The 27,923-nt window shown below is 44.2% G+C and overlaps 2 protein-coding genes across 6 annotated transcripts; one reads left to right on the top strand and one right to left on the bottom strand.

Moving 5' to 3' along the window:
* Window positions 1–37: 37 nt before the first annotated feature.
* On the bottom strand, window positions 38–21,935 carry tbck (TBC1 domain containing kinase). Of its 4 annotated transcripts, none has more exons than XM_086121152.1 (26): window positions 21,707–21,857; window positions 21,149–21,342; window positions 20,985–21,057; window positions 20,668–20,782; window positions 20,512–20,585; window positions 19,726–19,867; window positions 19,586–19,646; window positions 19,446–19,507; window positions 18,913–18,974; window positions 18,113–18,261; window positions 17,725–17,863; window positions 17,554–17,653; window positions 17,360–17,409; window positions 16,576–16,705; window positions 16,405–16,503; window positions 16,270–16,332; window positions 15,894–16,020; window positions 15,096–15,146; window positions 14,919–15,002; window positions 13,915–14,000; window positions 8,193–8,229; window positions 5,757–5,918; window positions 2,356–2,528; window positions 1,745–1,905; window positions 885–1,044; window positions 38–585 (listed from the first exon to the last, which is right to left on the bottom strand). In XM_086121152.1, exons 2-26 carry the CDS (start codon window positions 21,339–21,341, stop codon window positions 475–477), a joined length of 2,664 nt encoding a protein of 887 aa, XP_085977278.1. In that variant the 5' UTR covers window position 21,342; window positions 21,707–21,857; the 3' UTR covers window positions 38–474. The 4 variants fall into 4 exon arrangements, 3 of the variants coding, with proteins under 3 accessions (XP_085977278.1, XP_085977280.1, XP_085977279.1); XM_086121154.1 differs by having other exon boundaries at window positions 16,576–16,678; XM_086121153.1 differs by having other exon boundaries at window positions 21,149–21,427; window positions 21,707–21,854.
* Window positions 21,251–27,887, top strand: aimp1a (aminoacyl tRNA synthetase complex interacting multifunctional protein 1a). Of its 2 annotated transcripts, none has more exons than XM_086121173.1 (7): window positions 21,251–21,361; window positions 23,906–24,036; window positions 24,216–24,329; window positions 25,509–25,673; window positions 26,621–26,823; window positions 26,969–27,137; window positions 27,639–27,887. In XM_086121173.1, the coding sequence occupies exons 2-7, from the start codon at window positions 23,931–23,933 to the stop codon at window positions 27,803–27,805; spliced, it is 924 nt and encodes a 307-aa protein (XP_085977299.1). In that variant the 5' UTR covers window positions 21,251–21,361; window positions 23,906–23,930; the 3' UTR covers window positions 27,806–27,887. The 2 variants fall into 2 exon arrangements, with proteins under 2 accessions (XP_085977299.1, XP_085977298.1); XM_086121172.1 differs by lacking the exon at window positions 21,251–21,361 and adding an exon at window positions 22,064–22,222.
* Window positions 27,888–27,923: the final 36 nt, after the last annotated feature.

Below are 27,923 nucleotides of genomic sequence, written 5' to 3'. Positions count from 1 at the left end.
CATTCAGCTAGTGATTCACTGATAGTTGATGAGAATAATAAGAATAAGAAAACCTTTATTCTTCTCACAATGGAGAAATTCCCAATTTACAGCAGCCAAAGTTATGGGAGGAGGAAAATAGAAGAACAAAAAGTATAGGAGCTGCTGTAAAGGACTCGATTTTTATTTTTCAGCCACCCCCTAGCTCAAGTTTCTCGATGTACAATAATCATCCATGAGAACGATTCAAATATGAGGTTTTTATGTGACCCGAGAGGCTCATTTTCCCCCTCAAAATATTTTGGTAAGACAATACTATGATCATTCGAAACAAGCAGCCCCACTGTGTCTTTTTAATTCTCAGAGCCAAGCTACATGCATAAAAATGCTATTAAGATGGATCCATTTTTTTAATCATGATGGTATCAGAACCCCCCCCCCCCCCCCCACCAAGAATATGTACATAGTCTCTCCCGAGTGACTCAGCTGCTAGTGTCAGATCTGAGGCGAAGGGACAGTGAGGAGTCCAGTGGGCTTCAGCTTGTTGATCCCTCCATCTAGGATGCAAACCCTCGGGAAGTTCACCTTGACGAGGTGTGCAGCAAACTGGGAGGAAACACAACCATGCAACATTTAAGAAAAACAAATAAACAGAAAACGTGTACGATACACGCAGTTGGCTTTTCTGGCCTGAACGTTTTGCTTAGCCTGACACGAATCCTACTGCTTTGTCAAAACAAGGCAAGTGTAACCGAGTAACCTCGAGGAACTTCGAATCGTCGGTTCAATATAGGGACAGAAGTGACGTCATTACGTTCCATCAAACAAGGACCGGGGATCGTCTCCAAATTGCCTGCCTGTGCGCTTAAAAAAAAAAATGTTTTTTTTTTGGGCGGCGGACTTACCGCAGAAGCGCTTCTCATGGCGTGGCCGATGACAACGACAACCCGTCCTCTGTTGTTCTGGAGGGCTCCCGTGGCTGGACATTGCAGCACCTCATCATCGGTGCCGAACGCCGTGCTGAAGGGAACGTTGATGCTCCCGGACATGTGGCCTCTGCTGAAGCTGGTTGCCGTGAGGTTAAAGAACATTTCAACCATTATTTGGAATTTGATGAGACTACAGTATAAGGGAAAAAAATTAAAATCCAATAATCCGAAAGAGGGCGGCCCGGTAGTCCAGTGGTTAGCACGTCGACTTCACAGTGCAGAGGTACCGGGTTCAATTCCACCTCCGGCCTCCCTGTGTGGAGTTTGCATGTTCTCCCTGGGCCTGCGTGGGTTTTCTCCGGGTACTCCGGTTTCCTCCCACATTCCAAAAACATGCGTGGCAGGCTGATTGAACACTCTAAAATTGTCTGTCTGTCTCTGTGTGCCCTGCGATTGGCTGGCAACCGATTCGGGGTGTCCCCCGCCTACTGCCCGAAGACGGCTGGGATAGGCTCCAGCACCCCCCGCGACCCTAGTGAGGATTAAGCGGTTCGGAAAATGGATGGATGGATGGATAATCCGAAAGAAAATGATGTCAAAACTGGGAGTCTAAACCTATCAATGAAACCGGTTGGACAAAAAGATCTTTAACGATTGCGTTGGGGTGAAAAAAAAAAATCTAAATAGATTAACTGTATTAATTTTACAAGGCTGATTCGATGAGATTAAAAACAACATTGATGAATGCTGTTGTTCCACCTTGTGCACATTTCTTGATGATGAAATCTGTGGAAATTTAAAGGAAGCAAATTTCACATCAACCCTGGTAAGGATACTCCTCTGCACTGCGAATGTCAACAGCAATAATTCTTGGCCTGCTGGCTTTGCTGCGGTTATTTGCGGCGTATGACATCTCACAGAGGTCGATGAAGTCCTCTGCCGAGATGCGAGGGGACACTTCAGCTTTCAGCTCCAGCAGCACGAGAGGCTCGCGAGACTGCAAAGAAAATCGGATTACTCGAATACCTCATTTTCTGTCATGTGTTTGTTTTAACGCTGGCTACCACTGGAGGCGCTACGTATGACCCACAGACAGAAAAGAAAGCATGTCCAGAAAACGTACCTTTGTTTGCACTATGCATTGAAAATGAACAACGGATCGAAGAAACAAGAGCGGTCAAATATTTTTTATACCCAGCACAAATCTAGCGCAAAATACCGTTTAACTATGTGAATGGGCGAAGTTTTCTTTCTTTTGTTATTTTTCGTAGAGGGGCGCAGTTAGAATGGGGTGTGCGCGCCGTTGTGGGTGTGAACACAACCACCTTGTTTGCCAGCCAACGGCAGCAGCGCCCCTCAATTCCCTTTAAGCGCAGAGGGACACGTCGACTCGCTGGCGTCCATGCAGGAGATGGACTTTTACTCAAATGTGAGGACATATACTCACGAGGTCCGTCTTGGGAAAATCTTGATCATCAGACGAGTAGTGCGTTGTGGTTTTTCCAAGGCCGTTGTCACCGGAGACCTTTGGTGCTTGCGCATGTTGTCTATATGTTGCACTTTTTGGTGTCCAGAAGAAGTAGTTGATGGATTCACGGACGCAGCGTTCAATGTCAATTTCTGGTAGGGAGGGGGCAAAAAAACCAAATTGAACCAACAAGCTGTAAATTGGCTATGCTAACTAGATTGCAAGTCCTCAAAACATCTCGAAGCACCACCTTAAAAAAACAAAAAGACAAAAGAAACGAGCGCCATAAAATGTTTCTCCTTGGTCGAGGTAATGTAGTGACAACTCAAAGTACCTTTTTTTTTTGTTAGTCAAGCACTCTCGAAGGTACAATAAAACGGCTCAGTGACTTCAGCGATGCCCCTCATCGGTTTGAGCTTTATTTTGGAATCTGGTGTCCACTAACTGATAAGCTGTCCACTGCCGTAACCGCTGTCCCTGAAAGGGTCAATGTTGTCGTTTTTTTTGTTGTTTTTTTTTTGGACGAAACTACGTCATTGTCGTTCGACAACAGTAGCCGTGGTTTGTTGTTCACTGTCAAATCGACAAGCCGGAGACCATTAAGTTCGCTGCCCAACTCCTCTGTCAGAGACGGGATACTAATGTTCCGTGAAGGCCAATGCTGCCGCATCATCAATAAACAACCTCGACGTGCCGCTGCGAATCAATGAAGTCCCTAAACAGGGGAGACTTATGGTTAGCTCACTCGAGGCTCTGCGCCAAACAAAATGAGATTGATTGACCAAAGGCGTCAGGCGGTGATCGATCGCATCCTCGCAGGCACAATGTTGCAGCGCTAATCTTCGGCTCCCCCCCCCCCCCCATGAAAGGTTATCATTAACAGTGACGCGATCGCATTATCGAATAAAAGTGCTTCCTGAAAATAAGTAGAAATGATTCATCTGTGAATTGAGCTTCATTGCATTGACTGCAGTTTTCGAAAATGTAACAAGGTGACCTATTTTTGTAACCTGGGATAGCTTCCAGACTTTGGATTGGATCCTGTCATTAAACATGTCACATACTGTCCAGTACAGGGTCTCAACTGGTCTCACCCTGGCACCCCCCCCCCCCCCCCCCATTTTCAAGAATTAGCCATCACCCTTTTTCAAACACATCCTCAGATAACCAAAGCCAAAGGCCCAATGTCTTAAACGTAAGTGAGGCATGATTCGACTCAATTTTCAAAAGTACTTTTTTAGTCCAACGATTTATTCCAACGATCACAGGGAGACCGACATCTCGCTCGCCTTTCTTGCATACCAAAGAGGGAAACTTTCCGTGCTATCTTGAGCAAGTTACGTTATGGTCATTGGTTTGATATAAAATGCTCAGAGCAGTATTGCCGCCCCGGCTTTTATGTGATGTGTTCCAACATGATAGCAGTCAAGACATCTTTTGTAAATATCAAGTGTCACGTGCCATTTTTTTTGTGCACCCTGTAATCATTGTCATCAATCAGTCTACATCAACAGATTGCTCTGCTCCGGCATAGATGGTCCTGCGTCTGATTCCTTAATTCCTGAAAGGGGAAGTCAACACCCCCCCCCCCCCCCCAATTTCTTCACAATAACATGTTCCATGCAGCCCCACCAGTCTAAACACGACATTCTGATTAATATGAGTTTAGCAGTAAAATCTTCCCATTTTTGTCCATCTCAGAGGGCGGCCATTTTGTCACTTGCTGACTGAAAATGACATGCCAGTTGCTCAGGGCTCAGGAAACATCCAATCACGTCTCAGCTTCAGAAAATAGGTCAGCTGTGTTTAAACTAGTGGCGGCGCATGGAAAATTTTGGGGGTTGACTTCTCCTTTAAGACGCCAAGAGCACCAGCTCCAGTGCTGTTACACCTCGGGTATACTGAAGCAGCAATAACAAGTCTGGCAAGGGCCCACGCTCTTGGGAGATCTTGGCAAACGAGCTGGCTTCATCTTTTCATATTTTACCTTTATAAGGAGAACTGCCTCTGCCTTGCCGTCCTACTGAGTCACGTGCGCATGTCAGGTCGTAAAACAGTATTACTTTGAGTTGGCCACTGGCAAGACGAGAGGTTGCTGGCCTTGGTCTCGTTGTTTTGTTTTGTTCGAAAGGCCAGCAGGATTCGGCAAAGCGGGAGCTTTTAAGAGGGAGGTCAACCCAACCCCCGCATCCCCCGAGTATTTTTGTACATTCTGAAGTTCATTGTGAATGCCATATGCTCACTCGGTGCCACTCTTATGTTTGGGCGGAAGCAATGCTCCGTGCGAGGCCACAAAGAGGAAGCTAATTGCAAATCCCAAAGGCAAATACGCACGACGGCAAAGTGGACAGCACCCAGGATGTCTTCAAATACTCCCGCATTTTAGCGTCTTGTCAATTATAAGAGCGGCTACCCTGCAGTCAAAACGGGGCCCGTTGGTCAAGCCAGCTTGTCATTGCAGCGGAATTATTTGCAAACAGAACACACATGATGCCCCAAACTAAGCCAAGCCGGTTCTGTGCGGTAACAGCCGGCTGTCTAAAAAAACTTTTGTCCGTATAACGTTGCTGCAACCCGAGTGTTTCGGTGCCCGAGGCAACCCGCTTGCATCTCATTTCAACAGAAGCAGACTGAACTTGCAATAGTAGATAAGGAGAAGGATTTCACGGAGGAAGGTTGCCAGTGCTTGCAGTGGTTTGAAGAACTTTGACTTCCACTTCTGCTCAAGTGTGAAATTCAAGGCAGTTTGACCAAACTTGATAATACGGATCACGTCAGTTCTCCGGGTTGGCTCAAAAAATATGTGAGAGTAAGAATGTCAAGATTTCGTTTTTAATTTAATTTTTCTTCCTTTTTTTTTTTTTTAAATATCCCTTAGGAAGAAAGTTACATTCTAACCCAGGACAAAATCCGCAAAATAATGAGATCATGTGATTATATTTTTTTTTTTAACAGTTCTCAGCCTTGACATATCTTTTCAACACATCACATGTGTGTTTGAACACATGAAAGAAATATTCTCATTGATCCAGGTCTTTTCATTCTAAGGGCTTTGAATCGACTTTTCAGCTCGTCTTTGAAGAGGTTTCGCCTCTCATCCTAGCAGGCCGCCTCAGTTCATGAAATTAGGCAAGTTCGGACAACTCTGTCCTTGCCAAGGACAAGCATGGAAACAAGTGTTTCATGTTCAAACTGTGAGTTGTGTGGCTGAGGCCTGAAATAATATTAAATATAAAATTTAGAGATAAAACTGATCTCATTACAGTTTGCCTACAATGTTGGTAATGTCCCCCGAGAGCCAAGTCATTTTTTTCCCCCCAGGTGGTCCATAGCATAACAGGCCCAAAATAAGGCCTCTTGGAATACATGTCAGTAGTCACCTGGCAAGTCAGAGAACAGCAGGATGCACTCGTTGAAGCCATTGGCAAGAAGGCGGTCCCTGAGCTGCTGCAATATGGCCATGCCGATGCATAAGGGGAAAGACGAGTTCCCCAGTAGCAGCGTGTCCCACAGGTGAAAGATCTTGTGCAGCGGGAACACATCTGCAAAGCCGGGGGGTGCGCATATGAACGAATTCAAAGAGACGGCGGCGGCGGCATGTGATACAAACAGGATCGAGCCACAATGAAAACACTTTGTGTATAAAAAGGCATGATTTGCATATGTGAATTATACATCGGCTAAAGCGTGGTTGTATTTATGCAAAAAAAGGCCAGCCCAGAAAAGAAATGTGCTGAGGAAAGGTTGCCCATGGGGAATTTTCATGTGGAGGTGGTTTTCTGACAGAATATTTAACGTGGCTGTTCTATTTTTTATTTCTTTATTTTTTTTATGATAGTTTTCACATTTGAAGGCAATCATCCACCTGTTTGGATCTCCTGCAGGTGCACTGAGACGTCGGGAGCGGCAGTCAACGCGGATACATGTCAATATGTATGTACGTGATGAGAACACGACCCTGAAAAACTGGCTGGCGCTGGGAAGGTGGACATTAGCAGTCAGAGCAGGGAGACCCTGACGCTGGACTCTCTGCCTCAGGGGGATTGAGACAGAGGTAAGAAGGTCATGCTTCACACTCTTTTCCACCACAGCTGCGCTCTCGGTGTGCGCGTGCTTCTCATTCTGGTTCACATGGTGGGGACTCAACCAGAAAAAAAAAAACATCCAATGACAGCGTTTCTATCCGTTTTGCTTTGATAAACCAGCACAGTTGATTTGAAATGGAAATCGTCAAGATGCCCTGATGTGAAGACTTGCGCTTGTAATTGACGGCGGGCATGGCATGAAACCATGTCGGAGTTACAGAGTCCCTCCATTTTCTGGGGCTTCAAAGAATTCAACACAGCTGCTCCATTGGCTTGAGTCATCCGAATGAGTTTTACAAATTAATCAGTAGGCTGACTAAAGGTCACCGAAATATGAAAAATATCATATTTGCGGTGGAGTATCTGACCTTTTCAGGCTTGTTCATTTTTTTGCTCCCCAAATGGAAGAAGACTGCCAGAGCCTACTGATGCTAATGGGCTTTGTTCACTGCCACCGTACATTCAAACTGTAAATCCTTTCATGTTTTTTATTTTGTTTGTATGTTTTTGCCGTTGTTCTGTACAAACAGCACGACGTGGAATAGTAGGATCAAGTTGATCCAGGAATTTTCTGTCCACGGGGGCTAGTATCAGAGCCGTAGTCGAGGAGGAACGACATCTGTGTGAAAAGCGGGGGAACACAAATGCCAACAAACTGGCTACCTTTGAGCGACAGAGATGAACATGCTAGCTAATGTATACAAGAATTGTGCTCTGCTATAAAGTGGCTTTGAAGAAATGTTTGAAGTGTTTGCGTTATCGTCACACATGCTAGTAGCGCTACAGACTCTTTGTGACGTGACAGAGAACCAGCCAATTTGGAAACGATCTAAAGTTTGCCACCGCAAACGGAGTTGCAACATGTTATTTTGAGTGTGTGCGTAACGTGTCTTTACTGGTCATTCGTCACAATGAAAATGACCATGTGAAGTGCTTACGCCCGCAATGAGTTAAGTGGATGAACTATCCGTCAGCCTAGCTTCTTCTACAGCTCTTCTTTGTGTTTGCCGCTTAAAGGCCACTCTTGGTACTACGGCACACATTCTTGTGTGCGTTGGTGAAGTACTACACACAAAATAAGGGCAAGAACCCTTTTTGTTTGTTTGTTTTGTTTCCCCCCTCATTGTGTGAGGTCTCTCAAATTCAAAAACTCAAGAATTTGGAACATGCATATATAGTGAACCCCAACCTATATGCAGGCTACTATTCACATTTTTCCCCTGTTGAACCTCTCCTCAGCTGCTTTCTAAAAATACTCCGCGATTTGCTTTTTTTTGTACCCCTTCAATAACTCTCTCAGTTGCCACAAGATGGAGCCTAAATTCAAGTTAACTAGAAAGCAGTAAGTGATGTCAAGAAAGTACGTTGATTCGACATAATCTCGGCCAAGAGGCTGAATTTCAAGAACCTAGTATTTTAAATCTCACACCATGCTGATTTCATCCACCATCTGATTTTCTTCAGGGTTTGGGTCACAGTTTTATGGTAAGATTTTCCTTCTCTGGGTTACGTACAAAAGGCAAAGACATACTTTCTTCCAGCTCTATCCTTTTGTCACCGATGCCCCAATTTAAACTTCCAATTCGATTTTAATAGTCCTGTACTTATTTTTACAATACCATAATCATGATCGTCCCTCTCGGGGAAATTCAAGCCAGTGTCGCGAAATGAAGTCGCAATTTTGCCGGATGTCTGTGTAAAAGAGGCTTGTGGGCCAGGACGACTACTCACGCGTGAACATGGTCAGGAACCAAGGAATGGCATACAGCTGTGAATGTAAGAGAAAGGGGGGGGGGGGGGGGGGGGAGAAACATGAGTGAGATAAAGCGATATTTGTTCTCCACAATGTGCTGAAATGAACAGAACGACAAGGGGCTTTAGTCGGGGACTTAACTCTGCGAGCCCTGAAGGAACAGATAGCAAAGGAGGAGCAAGAACTGCTGACTTGGATTCCGAGTCACAATTAATCTCATTATACCCATTTGCAATCTCTCAATTCGGCCCCTGAGGACTCGTATAAATGCTAAATCAAGAGTACAACAATACATGGTGGTGCATGGTTGACTGCTAATGAAGCACCTGCCAGATGTACTGAGAAGTAAAAAAATGGGGCGGGGGGGGGGGGTATCTCTGGGCGTGGACGTGGACAGCTGGAGCTTATCTCGGCCACTCAGTTGACAGATAATTGAAGGGAGGGTGAGCCGAGGAGCATGCCGTTGTTTTACTCCGGGGCACGCACCGCAACGATAAGCGGCACCGCCGGCTGCAGCCTCTCTTTCAATCGGCAGGATGGCGAGTTGGGCCAGATTGGATTAGCGGAGCATAAATGGCACACCCGGGAAGGGGGGAGATGCAGCCAAATGGAAAGCCACCTGAATTAAACCTCTGGATACACATTATGTGAGGTCTGCTTTTGGCCTCAAGATGAATTGGAGAGGACACCTTGCGCACGTCAGCAGTGCATTAAATTAGCCTTGGGTTTATTTATTTAGATTTGCTCAATAGGCGCCCGTTTCAATCTATTTGCGATTCGCCATTCGCAAATTCAACTTTTCACTTTTTTTTTCTCTGGAACCTAACCTCAGCCATTCAGTAAACATTTATTTGCATTTTTTTTGTGCACTTTCTTTCATGCTCTCAAGATGCCACTAAGAGACTAACATCGTTGCATGTTAGACTAGATTGTGAGTGGAATTCATTCTTTGCTGTTTGAAAGTGCTCTATACAGTTGACTTGACGTTGCCACGTGATGGACATGGACACCTCCAAGGGCATTTTTTTTTCCAAAATTAAATCATCTGGAAGTTTTTTTTTTCCCGAATGCAAAATGAGACTGAAAACACATTAAAGTGGGATCAGATCGTAGTTTGTAGTATTTACAGTTTCAATCAATCCCCAAAAGATTTTTCAAGGGCGACGGGGCAAAGACGGTGGAGCACAAATTACGCCACGACAATACAATGTATACGATTACAATCTCAAACTACATCCAGCCAGAATGCAAAGCAGGAAATACTGACAATATGATATATAATTATATATTACAAAATATCCAATCCAAGATGGCCGACTGTGAGCCAGTGTGTTCGGCGACGCTCCTGCCATTTCGTTTTTTGTTTTTTTTTTAACTATTCGCAATGCTTGTTACCTTCCTAACAGCGTCTCGGTTGGTTTATGATCGCCAATCGTTGTTATTGATTTAACAACACGTCGGAGATTCAGCCGCGTTTTGGCAAGACGGTGGTGAAAAGACGCTACCTCCGTTCTTGGCTAACCTGCCGGCTAATCTCTTCCTCGTTCGCTCGCCCCCTTCACGGAAGCGCCGCCGCCGCGGCAAACGTAATGGTCAGCTCGTGAAGCTAAAACGGGATCTGAGACACAATTTGATCGCTGCTCGTTCCCGAACGCACGGAATTACTCCGTCATGGCGTGCCCTCGACCCCGTCGCCTGGTGCTTGATACCAGTCGTTGGCTCTCCCACCGCGCCACGGCATTTCTACCCTCCACGCCTTTCTCGGCGAGGAATCCAGCGAAAGCTTTTGAAGGAATTCCCCCGGGCTCGGCGATCGGAAAAGGCAATCCCTCCCGTTGCTACTCCCACAAGGATCGCGTTGTTAAACGCCCGGTCGTTGACGAACAAGACCCATATTCTGAGGGAGTATTTCCTTTCCAATGACTTGGATTTCCGGTGTCTGCCAACTGACTGTGCATTCCTCGATACCCCGAGGACCTAAGGCCGTGCTGGAGGAACGGTGAGTATCTTTCAGAACAATTTCAAATGTAAACGGTGCACATTCACCACATCGACCACCAGCTTTGAAGCAACCTTCTTTGAAGTCGGTCGTGTTTTCCCGGTGCTCTGCGCTGTCATTTACCGTCCTCCTAAATACAACAAAGACTTTTTAAGCAATTTTTTTCAACCTTTCTTGCGGAAATCAGGCTATGATCATATCCTCCTAATGGGGGATTTTAATATCCATGTGTGTTGTCCGGAAAAACCACTCGCAAAGGACTTAAGACTTATCGACTCTTTTAATTTCGTGCAATATGTGACCAGCCCGACACATGAACAAGGACATATTTTAGACCTTGTCCTTGCTTATGGTCTACCGGTGTCAAATCTGGAAGTCCTTAAAAATGGGATTTCTGATCACATGGCAGTTTTATTTGACGTAGTCTTCTCGCATGCTGCTGTAAAATCTGCCGCTCCTAGTTGCAAACGCCGAAATTTTAACCCTCTCACTGCTAGTCGGTTCTCTGATGCCTTTAATAACCTTTGCGTACCCTCGTCTAACACAGAGGAACTCACCTCTTGGTTCAACTCATCATGCCGTGCCATCCTGGATTTGGTGGCTCCTTCAAAAACTGTGCTCCCAAAACCTAAACCCGAGCCTTGGTTTAACGACAACGCAAGTGGAAAAAAGACAAATTGCAGGTCTCTTATCAAATTTGGAAAGACTGTTGGCGTAACTACCAGCTCACAGTAAAAGAGGCCAAAAGAGAATATCTGTCGGACCTTATTCAAGCGAACCGTCACAACCCACGTGCACTATTTAAAACAATAGATTCTGTACTCAAACCCCCTCTACCTACTTGCTCGGATTCTTCACCCGAGATGTGCAACAGATTTCTTCAGTTCTTCATTGATAAGGTCTCTACAGCTAGGACTCCGGTCTCAAATACCGCACCTGACCCCTCTGTCCATGTTCCGTGTTCAGCTGTGCTAAATTCTTTTGAGACTGTGTCCTTGACGCTTTTGGAGGATGTAGTTCGCCAGACGAAGCCATCTGGCTCCCCCTGCGACTCCCTTCCTCCGCATTTCCTTCAGGAGGTTCTCCCGAGTGTTGGTGCATCGGTCTTGGACATCATCAACAGCAGCCTCTCTTCTGATATAGTTCCCCAACAGTTAAACATGCTGTGGTCCAACCCTTGATCAAGAAACCTGGTATTGATCCAGATGTGCTGTCAAGTTTCAGGCCAAAGGCAGTTTGCCTTTCATTTCAAAAATTCTGTAAAAAGTGGTGCACATGCAGTTGAAATTTTTCTTGGATGAACATAACATCTTGGAGGTCTTCCAGTCAGGTTTCAAGACGATGCATAGAACGGAGTCAGCCCTGTTACGCGTTTCTATTGACATCCTCCTGGCAAATGACACTGGAGACCACGTGTGTCTAGTTTTATTGGACTTAACTGCAGCATTTGATACAGTGGATCACTGTATTCTCCTGACTCGTTTGCAGCACTTGGCGGGCATTGGCGGTAGTGCTCTTGAGTGGTTTAGGTCCTATTTAGCTGACAGAAACTTTTGTGTCAGCCTTGGCTGCTCTGAGTCACGCACTGCTCCCCTGCCATGTGGTGTTCCACAGGGCTCAATTCTGGGGCCTCTGCTGTTCTCGCTGTATCTGCTCCCATTGGGTTCCATCTTAAGGAAACATGGTATTCCCTTCCACTGCTATGCAGATGACTGCCAGATCTATGTCCCACTGAGCAAAAAAAGACGCCTTCTCGTTAAGGCCACTTCTATCCTGCCTGGAAGAAATCAAAACCTGGATGGCACAAAATTTCTTGAATTTCAATGAAAAGAAGACAGAGGTGATACGGTTTGGTCCCAGTGGCCCTTGTACATCCCATCCTGTAGACTTGGGCCCCCTGTCTCCTTATCTTAAGTCAACAGTCTCAAACTTGGGCCTTAAACTGAACAGTGATTTCAAACTTGACCGGCAAATTGGTGCTGTTGTTAAATCCAGCTTCTTTCACCTTAGACAGTTGGCCAAAGTAAAACCTCTCCTCTCTCATGAACACTTTGAGACAGTAATTCATGCCTTTGTCACATCCCGGCTCGATTACTGCAATTCCCTTTACTTTGGAGTCAGCCAGTCCTCCATTAAGCGCCATCAGCTGGTCCAGAATGCCGCTGCCCGCTTCTTGACTGGTACTCGTAAGAGGGAGCACATAACTCCTACTCTGGCATCCCTTCACTGGCTCCCCATACATTTTAGAGTTATTTTCAAGATCCTCTTATTTGTTTTCAAATCTCTAAATGACCTCGCGCCACCTTACCTCTCTGAGCTCATCCGCCCCTACACACCTGCCCGGTGCCTCAGGTCTGCGGACCAGACATTATTAGAAGTACCAAGAACTAAACTGAGGCTCAGAGGGGATCGAGCCTTTTCTGTTGCTGGTCCCTCTCTCTGGAATGACCTCCCACTGAACATTCGGCAAGCCTCCTCGCTGCCCATCTTCAAAACCCTCCTCAAAACTCACTTGTATTCTTTGGCATTCGACTCAGCATGACAGATTTGTTCTTGGTTTTACTGTTCGGTGCTTTCAACCGCCTTTGTTACCGATTTGTTTTACTGTTTATTGTATATGTTAAATTGCTCCATGTACAGCACTTTGTATGCAGCGATGGCTGTTCGAAAGTGCTCTATAAATACAATTGAATTGAAATATAAATAATGACCATATAATACTGGTGTACTGAAACGACAAATTACTCTTGTCATTGACACACATGAGATGCCTGTTGTAATTTTATTAATTATGCATATTACAAATAAAAAAAGCAAAGCGGTCCTAAAATTGAACCCTGTGGGACCCCCTTTTCTCAGGTAATTAGGTCAGAGAGACAAGATTACCAACCCTAACAGTCTGTTTGCAAGCTACAGTGTGGGCCCTTAGATATTGGGACATTGAAACATCTTTTTTTTTTTTTTAAAAAGTACTTCAGCTTGATTAAAATCTGCATTAGGGTACCGCAAACTAGAATTTTTTTTCCCTTAAGCAGCCAAGATAACTTCAGTTAACACAAATTCAAAACGGATACTAAGTTTGTTACTCGGCCTCTTGACCAATGGAAGGTGTACGTTTTTTGTTGTTTTTTTGCTTGCAATTAGGTCACCCTAGGTATTTTGTCTTCAAACCACGGGAGTGAAAAAAAAAAGAAGAGTTTTTCAGTCATATTTCTATTGAATGCTCCCATAAATTTGGTGTTGTTCTAGCCTGCGCGCTTGGATGAGGTTCAGAGAGGAAAATGTGATTCATAGTCCTGACAATCTAATCTAATGACTTGGATTGATAAAGAATTTCAACATAATTCTGTTTGGACAATGTGAAAAAACAAAAACATTCCCTTTTGAGAGGGAATTCTGCAGTTTAATGTATGATATGCATGCTTAGTGTTAAAACTCAACAAAAGACAGATGTCTTTTTTCCCCCAAACTTTAACACACAGACACTGAGCAGATACAATCTGCAGAGGTTGTTTAATCAAAAAGAGTGAAGCTGTAAAGAGAAGGATTAAATGAATCCCAGGATACTTGAGAAGAGATATAGCAGCAGTCTCGTGCTTTTTGTGTGTGTGTGTGTGTTAAATGCTCCCAGATCTTAAACTGCATCTTTTCAACACCAACCGGCCTACATGAGATGTGAATGATGTCATCTGTATTCTTACGTCAGGGATGAAGCCGATGTCGTTCAAGTGGTTGCTGAGCTCTGGGTCGTGGAAGGCGATCATTTGCGAGAAGACGGTCAGGTATTCTAAGAAGACCAAAAAAAACCCCTCATTTTCACATTCAGCATCTTAAAAATACCCGAGAACCGTTGAAACGTTCTTTGCACCAAGATGTGTGACGACCAATAATTCATATCAACAAATGCGTTTGTCCAAAAGCGACTTCATCACAAAGGTCTTTGATGAACTTGAAGTGAAGTTCTTCCGCACCAAACTCCTTTAAGGACTCTGCTTTGTGCACATGGGGAACGAGAAAAGGGCCTTTTCTAAACTGTCCCCCACACAGCTGGAAGTATTCACTTGTCCAAAATGTTGAAAAAGACGATGTAATCAAATTGAGGGGGGAACTTTGGGCCCAACTTCTGGAATATATATAATAGATCGATAATGTGTTTGATCAGGGTGAGATTGGCACAGGGAATGTAACGCTAAACAGCAGCAGACAGTTTTGTTTCATTGCTCAACCTTAGATTTATCAGTTGTCTATGTTGGCAGCAAAGATGTGCATTTTTTTTAATCCACAAAAGAGCTACGGGCAAACAGATAAACATAAATCCGACTCTCTGGACCGCCTAAGAGGGGAGCGAGATAATAATAGTCCAAGTTTGTAGCTTATTATCAGTCATGCAGGACCAGTTTTTAATGCTGTTTCATTTATTTCCCGATTGCCACATGATGCGGCGCAGCCGTGGGAATGCATTGAGAAGGTTTACGCTTCCTTTTCAGAGCTTCGAAACAACACTCGCAGACAAAAAAAAGTGCAATCAACACCGAGCAGCTGGTTGCAGACCGTGATAATTTGCTTTTGAACTGCGCTGCAACCACGCGGAGGGCATTTGCATTTTTGCTTTGTCCTTTAGCAGCTCAACATCATGCAGGCCAAACAAGGCGGCAATCGTGACGGCGGCGTCACAAGTGCAACCCACCAATTTTCTCAATCTCACCTTGGATGACGTGCGAGTTGTCCTTCAGGAAGAAGTTGTAGAGGTATTTTGGAATGAAGGCGGACATGCACGCGTATGCCAATGCTGTGAAGAGCACAGAGATCTAAAACAACACCCCCGACCAAAAAAAACCCCAAACAAACCAAGCACAAAGAGCAGCAACTTGCGACTTCTTACCCTCATTGTTAAAATTCAAGTAAAGAAAAGGAGCACAGAGTGAATCCAAACCTAAAAAAGAAAAAAAAAGTGTCACTTGTGAAATTAGAGCAAACGCTTACATCGGCTGTATCTAAAAGCTCGACGGCTTAAATCAAGCCAAGTAATATCAAAATTCAGAATGTACTAAAATCCCATAAATATGCAATCTGGATTCGATCTTGACTTAACGTGGTTTGGTACGGCACATTTTGGTTCCAAGTGAACCAGATTAGCATTTTTTTTTCATCACACCAACAGCATATGAAGACATATATAGGCCATTTCAAATAAAATTATGAGAAAAGGTTCAAAAAGGAAAAGGCAAAATATTGCTGGAATTTTTCCAGGAATAATGGATTTTTTTTCTTCCAGATCACAAAAAAAAAGGCGTATCTGAACAGGATCCTCAATAGTTGAAGCAATCCGTCATTTATTAGGTAATTTAATTGCGTTTTTTAATTTAAATGTGTAGCCCTGTGATAAAAGATTTTCCATATATACCGGTAATAAATCAGTCACATTTATTGCAGTGATTGTTGTTCAGACTGAGGCACAGAATGAACAGCACTCTCCCTTGTGGCCAATCACATATTACACCAAAAGGTATGAAGAGCTTCCCAAAAGGGGGACGAGATCATGATTTGTTTTTGGTGGTGCGGAAACCTCAGTTATGGTGCCTGGGAAAAAAAAAATACATTTTGCCTGGGGGGGGGAAAATAAATAAATACATTTTTAAAAATGGGATGAAGACAGATGATGTGCTTGGGTTCGACTGACCCTGCCAGTAGACCAGGTCGGGATGGGAGACCACCCAGGCTTTCAGGAGACGTCTGAACTTGACGTGACCCTGCGGGGAGGACAGCAGCTCGTCGTACTGGTGGCAGCGTGGGATGTCCACCTCGATCTGTGAGCAAAAATAGGCTCGTGTTTAAATATCGTGACTGAATTATTTCACCATTCAGTGAAATCGATTTTACAGGCATGAGTGGTTCATTTATTTTGTGTGCAAGTTTTTAAAAAATATATTATATTGTGCCAAGTTATAGAAGTAGGTATTGCTTCTAATTGACAATGTGCTTTTACCGCAGTATCTCGTTTTACAGACATCAAGTATAGCGCGCGATACCTTCAGACACCTCTGCCTTGCCGTTACCTGTCTGTCAGTCGGAATGGGCGTGTCCTTATCAAGGCTTTCGTATTTGGCCTGAATGTCCCCCTGCACAAAAGCAAAGACGGGCAAGGCTGTATTTGGGTGGTAGTGAATTTCTTGCACGACATCTTTTTGTACCTCAATGCCCAGCAGCGCAGCCCAGGCTAGTCCCCGCACGAGAGGTGGGATGTCCACCTTGGCCTCTTTGTACACCCGATTTTTCTTGTAAGGATAAGCCTGAGAACGTTCGGAAATATACGAAATCAGCTGCTATTCGCTATTAGAAATAGAGCGCGTGCACGGGGAGACCTGGAGTAGTCTGTCGAAGAGGATGACACGAAGGAGCTGGTACTCTGTGTCTCTCTCGCGGATGATGAGCGGTAGCTTGACGGTGGCCGACAGCTCGTTGGCACTGTTGGAGTGCGACAGGCTTGATTGTCTGAGGCACGCAGATGAAGAACCCACGCCGTGTGGCGTCAATACTCAAAAGTCAAATGTGCACGGATGCGACCTGGGATTACATGCTGACACGCCTAGGGTGTCGTCTACTTTTCACCCATTATCAACCGCTGGCTCCCTTCAAGCCCGAACAGGATAAGCGATATTGAAAATGAATGGAGAGAGAGAAACGTCAGATGCATTTCGCCCTCGTCTGCCGTTGGGTAAATCAAAATTGCTGGTGGCAATGATGTGGAAAAATAAGAGACGGAAAGCGAGGTCCTGGCGGCCCGGTGGTCCAGTGGTTAGCGCATCGACCTCACGGTGCAGAGGTAATGGGTTCAATTCTAGGTCCGGCCTCCCTGTGTGGAGTTTGCATGTTCTCGTAGGTTTTCTCCAGGTACTCCGGTTTCCTCCCACATTCCAATAACATGCACGGCAGGCTGAATGAACACTCTAAATTGTCCCTAAATGTGAGTGTGAGCGCGGATGGTTGTTCGTCTCTGTGTGCCCTGCGATTGGCTGGCAACCGGTTCAGGGTGTCCCCCGCCTACCGCCCAAAGACAGCTGGGATAAGCTCCAGCACCCCTGTGACCCTTGTGAGGATAAGCGGATCGGAAAATGGATGGATGGATGGAAAGCGAGGTCCACTTACTCGTCCTCCAGCAGAGGGAAATAAGATTCTCCCGCGACGTCCTTTAGTCTCTGGAAAAGGACAAAAGATCGCCTTTAAAAGTAGCCTCAATCAATTTCCTGTTTTCAACGACGCTTTCAGCATTTACCAAATGCCGTGAACAGAGATTTGTATTTATTTTTATTTTTTTGATACACTCTTGTCTTTGGTCTTACATTTCTGAGCTGGCACAGAGAAAGAGTCACCGTTGTGTCGTCCAGCAAGAAACTGCGATCCCTGCCCTGGCCGAACGACTCGCCATCTTCCAGCACAAAACTACAGATGGGAAGAAGTGAAGACGATTGTTAATTCGTGTTCCGACAAACAAAACCAGCGAAGTACTGTACTTGGGCAGCGTGCATATGGGAGGTTTGGACTGGATGATCTCCTTGTTGATCAGCTCCTTTTCGAGGTCGCCCCCTGCAAGGCACCACAGGTGGTACACCTCGTTGATGGCCCGCTCTGAAAGGTAATCGTCGCCGTCCCCTAAAAGCCACACACAGCAAAAAATGATTCTTTCCGATTTCTCCCGGTGCCGTATTAATACCCAAACACCGAACACGGCGTTATCACCCAAACAATTCAATTATAACCATTTTAGGAACCAGAATCCAAACTTCTACTTGATTTATTTCCAGTTTTAACCTAGGAAGAGACAATTGACTGGCGCGAGTAACGACGAGCGTGTAAGGAGAAATATCAGCGTGCACAAAGTGAGAGCATTTGAAGACCAACCTTTGCAAAGGTCGCCGATGTCCTCGGGGAGCTCCAGATGTGCACAGCGTAGCGAGGATGAGAACAGGCTGATGGGCTTCTGGTAGGGCGTGTAGAGGCACGACACGCCATCAAACACGGCGTCCCCCAAAAGCTCGGCTGGGCTCGGCCTGGAGGTTGTGCACACGGCATCTGTTTGGTGTTGTCGTTTTTTTGGTTTTCATATCATTCAAGGGTGGGGAAACAAATTTGGAACCGTTGCGCTGAAATGTTTCGAATTGAATGGCAGGGCCGTGTCACACGCTCCAAATCTCTGGCAGGGGTGTTCAAATGTTTTCCTCCAGAAATTATATATTATGTAGCATACAGAAAAATGGAAGGACGCAAAGGCCACGTTGAAATTTTACGATTTGAAATTATGAGACATGCTACGACCAGTCCGTCAAGCTTGTATCTTGCACGCCCGTATTCAAATGACAGCTTTTTGTGATATAAAAAAAGCAAAATTATTTTCACACTTTTTCCGCCGTTAATGTGACCTATGACTATTATATGATATCACAATAAAAACATTTTTTTTAAGAGATGGGAAGTCAAAATAAGATGTGGTTGTACAAGTGTGCACACCCTCTTATTACATTTTTTTTCCCCAATTGAGTCAAACATCACGAAGTTGGCAACAACGACAGAGTTTTTGGAAACAAGCTTCTTTCTCTTCACTGCCATGATACTAGTGTTGGCCGAAGGTAAAATCGACTGATCGCCCAGCCCGATACCATGTTCAAAAAGTATCTTGGGAAAACAGGAAATGACTGACATACCGTTTGGAAGGAAGGAAGGTCAAGCATTTTTGCAGCAACGCAAGAACGTTCTCGGGCAGCTCCTGTCAAAAGGATTTGATCAGACAACCTCATGCAATTTTTTTTATATCAATTAACCATAGGGATATTCATATCAAAACAGAAACCTGTAAAATCAAAGAATTGAACAAGTTACCCCATTGGACCAACATTTCCGAGAAAAATGTGCCTCAAAACGGCGCTTTTGATTTTTCTCTTGACTTTTTTTTCCTGCCACCACAGAAGGATACAAAAAAAAAGAAGGTAACCACAGAACAGGAAGTGGAACCAAATATACGGGAAAGCTTTTGGCATCCTCGTCCGATATGAGCAATGCAATTTCAACTGATTGCCACATCGGAAAAGCGGTGCTGAGTTGACAAAAAAAAAAACCCAAACATTTCGAGGAAAAAGTAAGCTACAGCAAAAAAACACACACATCTATCTCCCACTGCACCATCGCCATGACATCAAACACATGTCCCGGGCTGGCATAGAGCCGATTTGAGGACTACCTGAATGTGTTCCAGGCAGCCGTGCTCTTCAGCCAGGACTGTGACGATGTCGTCCATGCAGCCTGGAAAGGACACGGACAACATAACGAGAAATGTCTGCCGCAGCTCGTGGACAGTCTTTGTGAAAAAGACCGGCTTACCCAAAGTTAGAATGAACTTCAGCCTCTCGTTGATGTCGATGTTATGCAGCAGCCGTCGACCCTGGCCCCCCCCAAAAAATTTTTTTTTAAAGTGTGAAGGCAGCAAGGCTTGAATGTCATCTTATACAAAACGTTCTTACGGCGCACAGTTCAAACAGCAGAACGCCAAGTGACCACACGTCGGTTTTGGGTCCCGACGGCCGAGGGGCTTCATGGTGCGAAGGGTCACTGGGGTGAAAGGAGCCCTGCGCTATCACCTCGGGAGCAAGGTATGATGGGTACCTGGTGAGGAGCACACATTTTTTTTGAATCAAGTATTTTACAGTCCGGTTCATGACCGAGTTCTGGTCCTCCGGTGACCAAGTAACCTGAATTTCTTGTCTACAATAGCCTACTGCTAAGTTACGCTAACGCAGCTATTAAGTGATCATTCTACTGTAGTCAATAAATTTTTTTTTCAGAAAGCACTTCTAGAAAATGGGAAAATAATGGAATATAAAGAATGTAGAGATGTGTATGGTCCAGTTTGTTCAAGTCATTCGTAGATGCAATTAAGGCATTGGAAACATAGAACTCAATTTCGAGTTTGCCATCCAGGACTCAAAATGGATGAAGGAATTGAAAATAAATCAATATACTGTATATGTCCAAATGAGGTTGGAGTCGTTTCGTATAGTGCATGCAAGAAATGGAAGGATATATTTGATAGTCCTTGACCTGGGACAGTGTTATTTAAATTAAGAGTCAAGAATTTTTGGATACATTTTTTGGGGGGCATTCAGATATTGGGGCTTGCTTTTGGAGAGATGTTGAAAAAAAAAAACCCAATGAACTGGTGCCAAAAATGTCACGTAATCGCTGCGATTTTGTCCTTGTCCGTTGTTGTAATATGTTCATGCTCGCAATCAAATAAATAAGCTGCATACCCGATTGGAAAGTCCACATCAGCGCCATGATCAGTCATGTGGTAGAGGCCAAACTTTGCCAGCTTGACGTTGCCCTTGAAAGAAATGCCCCTCATGTTAACATCAGCTCACAAAATTCTTGCATTATATTTGAATTAAGCATACGCTTAACGTTACCTTGCTATCAAGGAGCACATTGTGTACACTGAGGGCCCTGTGCACCATACCGTGTTTGTTCATAAAGGCCAGGCCTTCCAGAACCTCGTAGGCAATCTGCAGAACTCTCTCTGGGCTAAACACACACATTTGTGTCACAGACACACTTTGACACCATCAAGGTCTGTCATAATAATTGATTTGAATGCCTTTATTGTAAAATGTCATTATAATAAAACAACAAAATGGCCATAGTATTCCATCAAGAATAATTCTGCCACTCCTTAAATCCCCTGTTGTTAGTGGACCATTAATATGGATTCTGCCACAATTCCAACCTGATTTTGTTTCCCCGTTTTTGGAAATCACTCAGACTGCTCTCGTGGTGTTCGGCAACGACGATGAGTCGTTCTGTAGGAACAAGGGAAGAGGAGACACGGATGGGTATGGCGAGTGATAATCAGTCATGTAAATTCCATGGGTTATATTACACAATGCATACCATGCTTCCCTCTGGAAATGTCCACATACTGGCAGAGTCTGGGATGAGTGACGGTCTTCAGGATCTGGAAGCGTCCTAATATTTTGATGGAGTTGGGCGTCAGGGGAAGGCCGTTGCTGCCGCACACATCATGGGGAAGCGCTGAGGCGAAGAATGTAAAAGCCCCCAACTGGGCATCCTTGAGGGGCTGCATCCTGCATTATTATCATCCGGGTAAAGAGATCTCACTTGGGTTTTATCCATCCAGCCATTGTCGAACCGCTTTATCCTCACGATTTACTGTTAAATGATATCCTAGTTGGCATTGCGTAAAATTGACTGCAGGTCCATCATCATTAGTTTTTCTTAAGAAATGCTGCCATGGAACACGCATATGATATAGCAAAGTGACGGGTTTAATTTATAATATTATAGAGAGCACGTTTTTATGGTTTAAACAAAGAATCATTCTATCAGCACAGTGCAGATTGATGCTGCAATCTATAAACACCCGCTGAACACATCCGACATGTCGTTTTCCGGTAGGAAACAAAGAAATAAAAAAAAAATCCACATTACCTACGAAAGGTGTTTCTGCACTCGCCTCGGCTGTCCTAGTGCATGGACAGATGGTTTAAATTAGTAATATTTTAATTTATGAAGTCGGTTGTTATCGCCCAAAAGGCAATAACGTGATCTGTGACGTCACATTTGTGCGACATCGAGGTATTGAAGGCGGCACTAGTTTACACGCGAGTTTAAGGCATAATTTCGGTTATGATATGCAAAAAAAAAAGATTTGACGTATGGTGTTCTGCACTTCTTTTTTCAACGCGACTGTCAAAATGTCAGTTTGAACTAATTATTAACCGGCGATTGTTCCGGCCAGATATAAAAACAATTTATATAGCATGTAGATAAAAACCACCATATGCCATTCGTGCCTCCGGGTGTTTTGCAGATCGACATTGTTGGGCCTAATTTAGCATCCGTGTGTGTGCCTGCTTTAAATTATTGTTAACATACCTTGCCTGCGAGTCTCAAGCCCCCGCCGACGCTGGCTTAAACGTGCAGAGGTGAATGCCAAAAGTCCATGTAAGTGTAATCTTTTTTTATGGGTTTTTTTCCCCTCTTATTTTGTCAAAGCAGTTTTGGTAGCAGTGACAGCTACGAATAACGGAACGCTATTGAAACTGTTTTGTTGCTTTTGGTTGACAGCGTGCGTAGTACATTAAGTACAATACTGTATTCTCTGTTCTGTAATAAGTTGATCATTTATATGAATTCCTGTCTCAATGTGATTTGCCTGTTACAACAAAAGAGCTTTAACTGGCATCACTGAGCTCGAATACCTTTGGTCCCTTTGAGTTCTCCACGCGTTCATATTGAAATGCATTCATATTGACAACGGTCACAAGTTTACAGTATTTAGCAAATACGCTGTCATAAGCAACAAAAAAGAAAAAGAGAAATGGGCATGTTTTAACTAATATAACCAACACAGTCAAGCCAATCTAAACTTACTAACCATTAATGAATCGTCGTATCGCTATTTTTAGAGTAAAGTTCCTTTCATCTACGGTGGCGCTCTGACAGACTTTTGTATTCGTCACGCTGGTGTACAAGATGCAAACATATTTTACTGTTTTGCATGAATACGTTATTGACAGATGGAATTCATCTTTGCGTGCTATGACATGTTTAAATCCGTATCCAAATTAGTTCGACATTTATGTAGGGGGCCCCGCCGGCCCAGTTTAAATTAAATCAAGAACGACAACTCTCAACTGCAGCGCTTAAATGTTTCTATTTTTCCTTGTATTTCTTTTCATCTTGGGCCAGCTTTTGTTTCCCACCCCTTCACATTTAATTTTAGAGAGCTGTACCCTTATTTAAAAAAAAAAGTAATAATTGGAAATAGACACGTTTTTAAATCTGATTTCAAAGTCCAACTATATCGTCATCCTTGTAAATTACTTCAGGACCATCAAAATTCTGTTCCACTTTCGGCAGTTTATTGTGCTTCATTTGGGATTAGCTAGTTAATCGTTTATCTTTCTCTGAGCCTTATGGACAGAGGTCACCTTTTTCTCACTTGAGGCATCCAGCCAATAGTGAGACAGAGCTTGCCACTAAGATCTGTTGTTGCTATTTGCACAAGCAAAACAAATGATGGGTCACAAAATTAGTCATAGCATTGTGGGGACGTGATGACTTTTGACCAATTGGCAGTCTACAGTGACCAGTCTTTAGGTGCTGTGTTGCTTTTTGGTACTGTAGAGTGCGGAGGTCCCGATCGCATTTCTTTTTTTGGGATGCTTCTATACTTGAGGATTAGGTATTCAGGACCAACCCTGTCGCAAATAGCAAAAATCTGCAAACAATTGATGCCTCCAAACAGGGTTCGTGATTGCGTGTAGATGCCCCAAGATGGCCGCAAAGCACTTAAATTGGAGACTATCATAAAGCATCAACACCATGCACCGAGCACAGGCATGTCCAGCTCCGGGCCTGGAAGGCCACTGTCCTTTCTGTTTTCCAGCTCTCTGCAACACACCTGATTCAGATGATCAGCTCATCAGCCAGCTCTGAAGCAGCATTAGAATGTTCCTGATTATTTGAATCAGGTGTGTTGCTCTTGGGAGATCTGGAAAACAGTCAGGACAGCGGCCCTTGGGGACCGACTTTGGACACCCCTGATATAGCACGTACGCCATCATGAACCCGTATTACATGAATTAATGCATATAGTAACATTAACATTAATTTTTTTTTCAGGTTCGTAGCTCGCTCCTTGTTCAAAATGTCAAATCCCAACCCATTGGTGAGGCTGGAGCAGCGAGCTGCAGAGGCCGACCAGATCATCGAGTACCTCAAACAGCAAGTCCAGCTGCTCAAGGAGAAAGCCAGTAAATGCTTTCAAGTCTACAGAATATAATCAGCCGTATCATAGCCCAGTTGAGAGCCCAGCCTTTGCTATACGTATTTCACCCAGTAGTGTGTTTGCGTTAGTGCCGGAGCACTTCCTACAATCTGGAGATTTTTGCGCCGTTGCGGGAGACGTTAACAAGAATTGACCTCCTTGTAGGCATCCAGGCCAGCGTCAGAGAGGAAAAGAAACTGCTGGTGGAAAATGCCAAGTTGAAGCAGGACATCGAGGACTTGAAAAAACAGCTGCTGGACAAAGAGAAGAAGAGAGGAGGTAAAGTCAAGTCTCTCTTGGACTGACTGTTCAGCTCGTTCATTTCGTATAATTGATTGTCCCCTAAAGGGAAATTTGTCACGGACACTCAGCTCGTCCTGCAGTTTACAGTCGGTTGCATCATAAACACACCAGGCGATACGCACCACACCAGAAACTGGTTACACCCACATCAAGGGTGACTTAAAAAGGAGTCTCGGAATAAATAAACAACTCGACTACAGTACACACCCCAATAAATATTTGCATTCATCATCTTCATAGACGTGGGGATAAAAGAATGTTTGTAATGGTCCAGCTTGCCTCCAAATCTCCTGCCAAAAGGAAGAAGCTGTTACTGTGGGAAAATAATTTGATGTTTTTAATTGAGCTGTACATGTTATCGGTTTGGTGATCATGGGAGGGAAAAAGTTTTCAAATGATTTCTTTTTTGTATATCACAGACACCTGCTATTTGAACGAGGGTATGTAGACTTTTTATATCAACTATAGGTTCCCATTCAGCCATTTTTCTCAAATTGGGAGAACCGATGCCAGCCATTTTTGACCGTTTGACTAATTTTTGAAAGCGTAGAGAAAATTGAATTCCGCAGCTATATATTTTAAAAAAGTACTGTACATTTCTACCTTTCACCATTCTTTAGTAAACAGCAGTTGAACATTGGCAAGTTTCTTGAAAATACCCATTTTGAAGAAAAATACGAAGAACTTTTTGTGAAAGACTGCATTTCAAGCAGAACTTTGATGCATTATTTTTTTTTGCATTTGTGATACCTCAAATGTCTAACCAATGCTTTTTCTACTTTGTTTGCAAAATAACACTTTATTGCAAGAAAAACACTGCACTGATTCATGAACTTTTCATGAACTTTATTCTTCATCTTCTCACCACCACACTGTTTTTGCACGCCACCTCGTCACGTGTGATTGCGAACTGTATAACACACACACTCGCACAACGTGTTGACCAAGATCTGATCAAGGCCACTCCTATCATTTTAGTGCTTACAGGTATTTATCATACTGAAATCATTCTCAAAGCCTTGATACATACCGAGGAGCTGTGCGAAGCCCTTTAATTGATCTCAACGGGAAATATTGACCGCCAAGTTTTGAGGGACACTTACCTGGAACGTTTCATCCAATGATGAAATCTTATTCTTTCCTTTTTCCCTGCAGTGCAAGACGTTGCCATGCCATCAGTGGAAGTCTCTGAGAAGTCCAATGCCGCTCTTCCCCGATCCGGTGGTCCTGCGCCCTGCGTCACCCCCGCCGCCACCGCCCCTGTCCAGAGTCCTCCCTCTAAAGACGACAGCCACAATAAGAAGAAGCCAGAGAAAAAAGGTGACGGATGGCGCACATCAACATTCCTCCAGTTATTAATGCTTTTGAAGTGGCGACTCTATGACACTGAAGCTATTAAAAGCAGCCTTTGAAATAGTCGGCCACAATCAAAACAGGCGTTTCATATCAGGTGTTGATTGGTCGTATTTGACGCAATGGAAAAACAACAAAAAAAAGCCCCTCATCATAAGTTTGTGATTAATTTATTGTGTTGCAAGTGTTTTAAATAAGTTTACGTTACAGAGAAGCCACAGCTGAGTTTCATTAATCTCCAGGAGGCCTTTTCGGTAACTGTTAGCATCGAGATGCTTTTTAACTCATTCACTCCCAAAGACGTTTTGAAACGTCTTTTGAGACTTGGTCTAGAATTGGCTGGTACTGAATGAGGGTGGACATCCGTGGCAGTCTTGACTTAATTGGAAGAGCGTCGATCTTAATCCAGACAGCTGTCTGTCTTTTTTTTTTTTTTTTTTGAAGGAAATCAGATGTGAGGTTCACTTCTTCTTTGGTGAAAATCTCCAAGAATGTTTTTGAATAAACATTTCCTCGAAACATGCGTTGAACGTTTTTTGGTGAAATTACCATGTAAATATTCACAGATGCTTCAGTCCGTAACACATCGGGGATACAGTCGAACCTTCCAAGTGGAATACAATGCATTCCGTTATGATGGATGACTTCAAAGTTGTTCTAAAAATAGATGTCTCAAAACAAGTGAACTCATCTGTTCTTTCCTCGACTCATAAAAATGTTCTTCACGCCGTAGGTTATGGCATTTTTCCTCGTTGCAATCACGCGGTACCCTGCCGTGATGGCGGTCGCAATTCGTCGACGGTTAAGCAAAAAGCCCTTTTGGATTGAAGCCAAATAGTTTGGCTTCCACTGTACTTGTAAGTCAGAATTTGCGTGGCAATTAAAAAAAAAAAGACTTTGTTTAAAACTCATAGAGAAAAAGCCTCAGCAGATGGCGACGGCCGGTCAGGACGACGCCAAGGTGGACGTGTCTCGGCTGGACCTCCGCGTTGGCCGCATCATCACAGCGGAGAAGCACCCGGACGCCGACAGTCTCTACGTGGAGCAGGTGGACGTCGGGGAGCCTTCACCCAGAACGGTGGTCAGCGGGCTGGTCAAGCATGTGCCTCTGGATCAGGTACACACACACTCCCTTTGAACCGAAGCTGGAAAAGATGTTAATATTGCTACATCATTGAAAGGGGTTTGACTTCTTTTTTTTCCCTCCCTCTCCTGTTTCGGGACAAAAGTACCTTAACGATGTTTTTAACTCTCTGGTGCAGATGCAGAACCGCATGGCCATTCTGCTGTGTAACCTGAAGCCAGCCAAGATGAGAGGGGTGACGTCCCAGGCCATGGTCATGTGTGCCAGCTCGCCCGACTTGGTGGAAATTCTCGACCCTCCAAATGGTGCCGTGCCAGGGGAAAGAGTCACTTTCCAGGGCTTCTCAGGTCTTTTCTTCTTTTCTCTCCTAGTTCGCAAAAAAAAAAAATGGAATTCTCCACCTGCGGGTCTACACAGTTGATTGTCTGATACTGCAGCTGTCTGAAACAACACAGCAAATTCGTCGTTCAAATCCTCTGTTTTCTTGAGAACAATATCAAATTGTGACCGTAAGAGGAAAACAAAATTTGGGGGGTTTTCATTTAAGGTGGAGTCGCAGCAGCTGCATCCATCATGTTGATGGTTTCCTGTCAGTCACACAATTGTTTCTTCTGACCACTCAAAGAACAAGAAAGATGACAGCTTTCCCGGTGGTCCGTTTTTGGCTTGGGAGTGTTTTGTGTTGGGTACAAAGTCCTTTTAAGTTGTTGTTTTTTTTAATTCACACTAACCATGTCCATTGAATCCTCATGTTGCCCATCGCTCAGTCAAACGTTACAAATGCTCACACAGACATGAAATGTGACGTTTGCTACTGCAATCTAAGAATCACTTTTTCGCTCTTGCAGGCGAGCCTGACAAAGAGCTGAACCCCAAGAAAAAAGTGTGGGAGCAGATTCAGCCGGACCTGCGCACAGACGGCGAGTGCGTCGCAACCTACAAGGGGGCACCGTTCGAAGTGGCCGGAAAGGGATTGTGCCGGGCCCAGACCATGAGCAATAGCGGCATCAAATAAAAAGATGATGAGCTTCCCCCCCGCTGATAAATCGAAGTGAAAAAGCACTTGAAGGGCTTCAATAAAAGTTTTTATCATCTTCCTAATGTGAGTTCTTCTTCACAAGTGGGGATTAGGG

Source organism: Hippocampus guttulatus, chromosome 9 (genome assembly GCF_054856545.1).
Source record: "Hippocampus guttulatus isolate MCC_2025c chromosome 9, RoL_Hgut_1.0, whole genome shotgun sequence".
Classification (NCBI taxonomy): domain Eukaryota; kingdom Metazoa; phylum Chordata; class Actinopteri; order Syngnathiformes; family Syngnathidae; genus Hippocampus; species Hippocampus guttulatus.
This window is presented reverse-complemented; position numbering and strand designations above follow the sequence as displayed.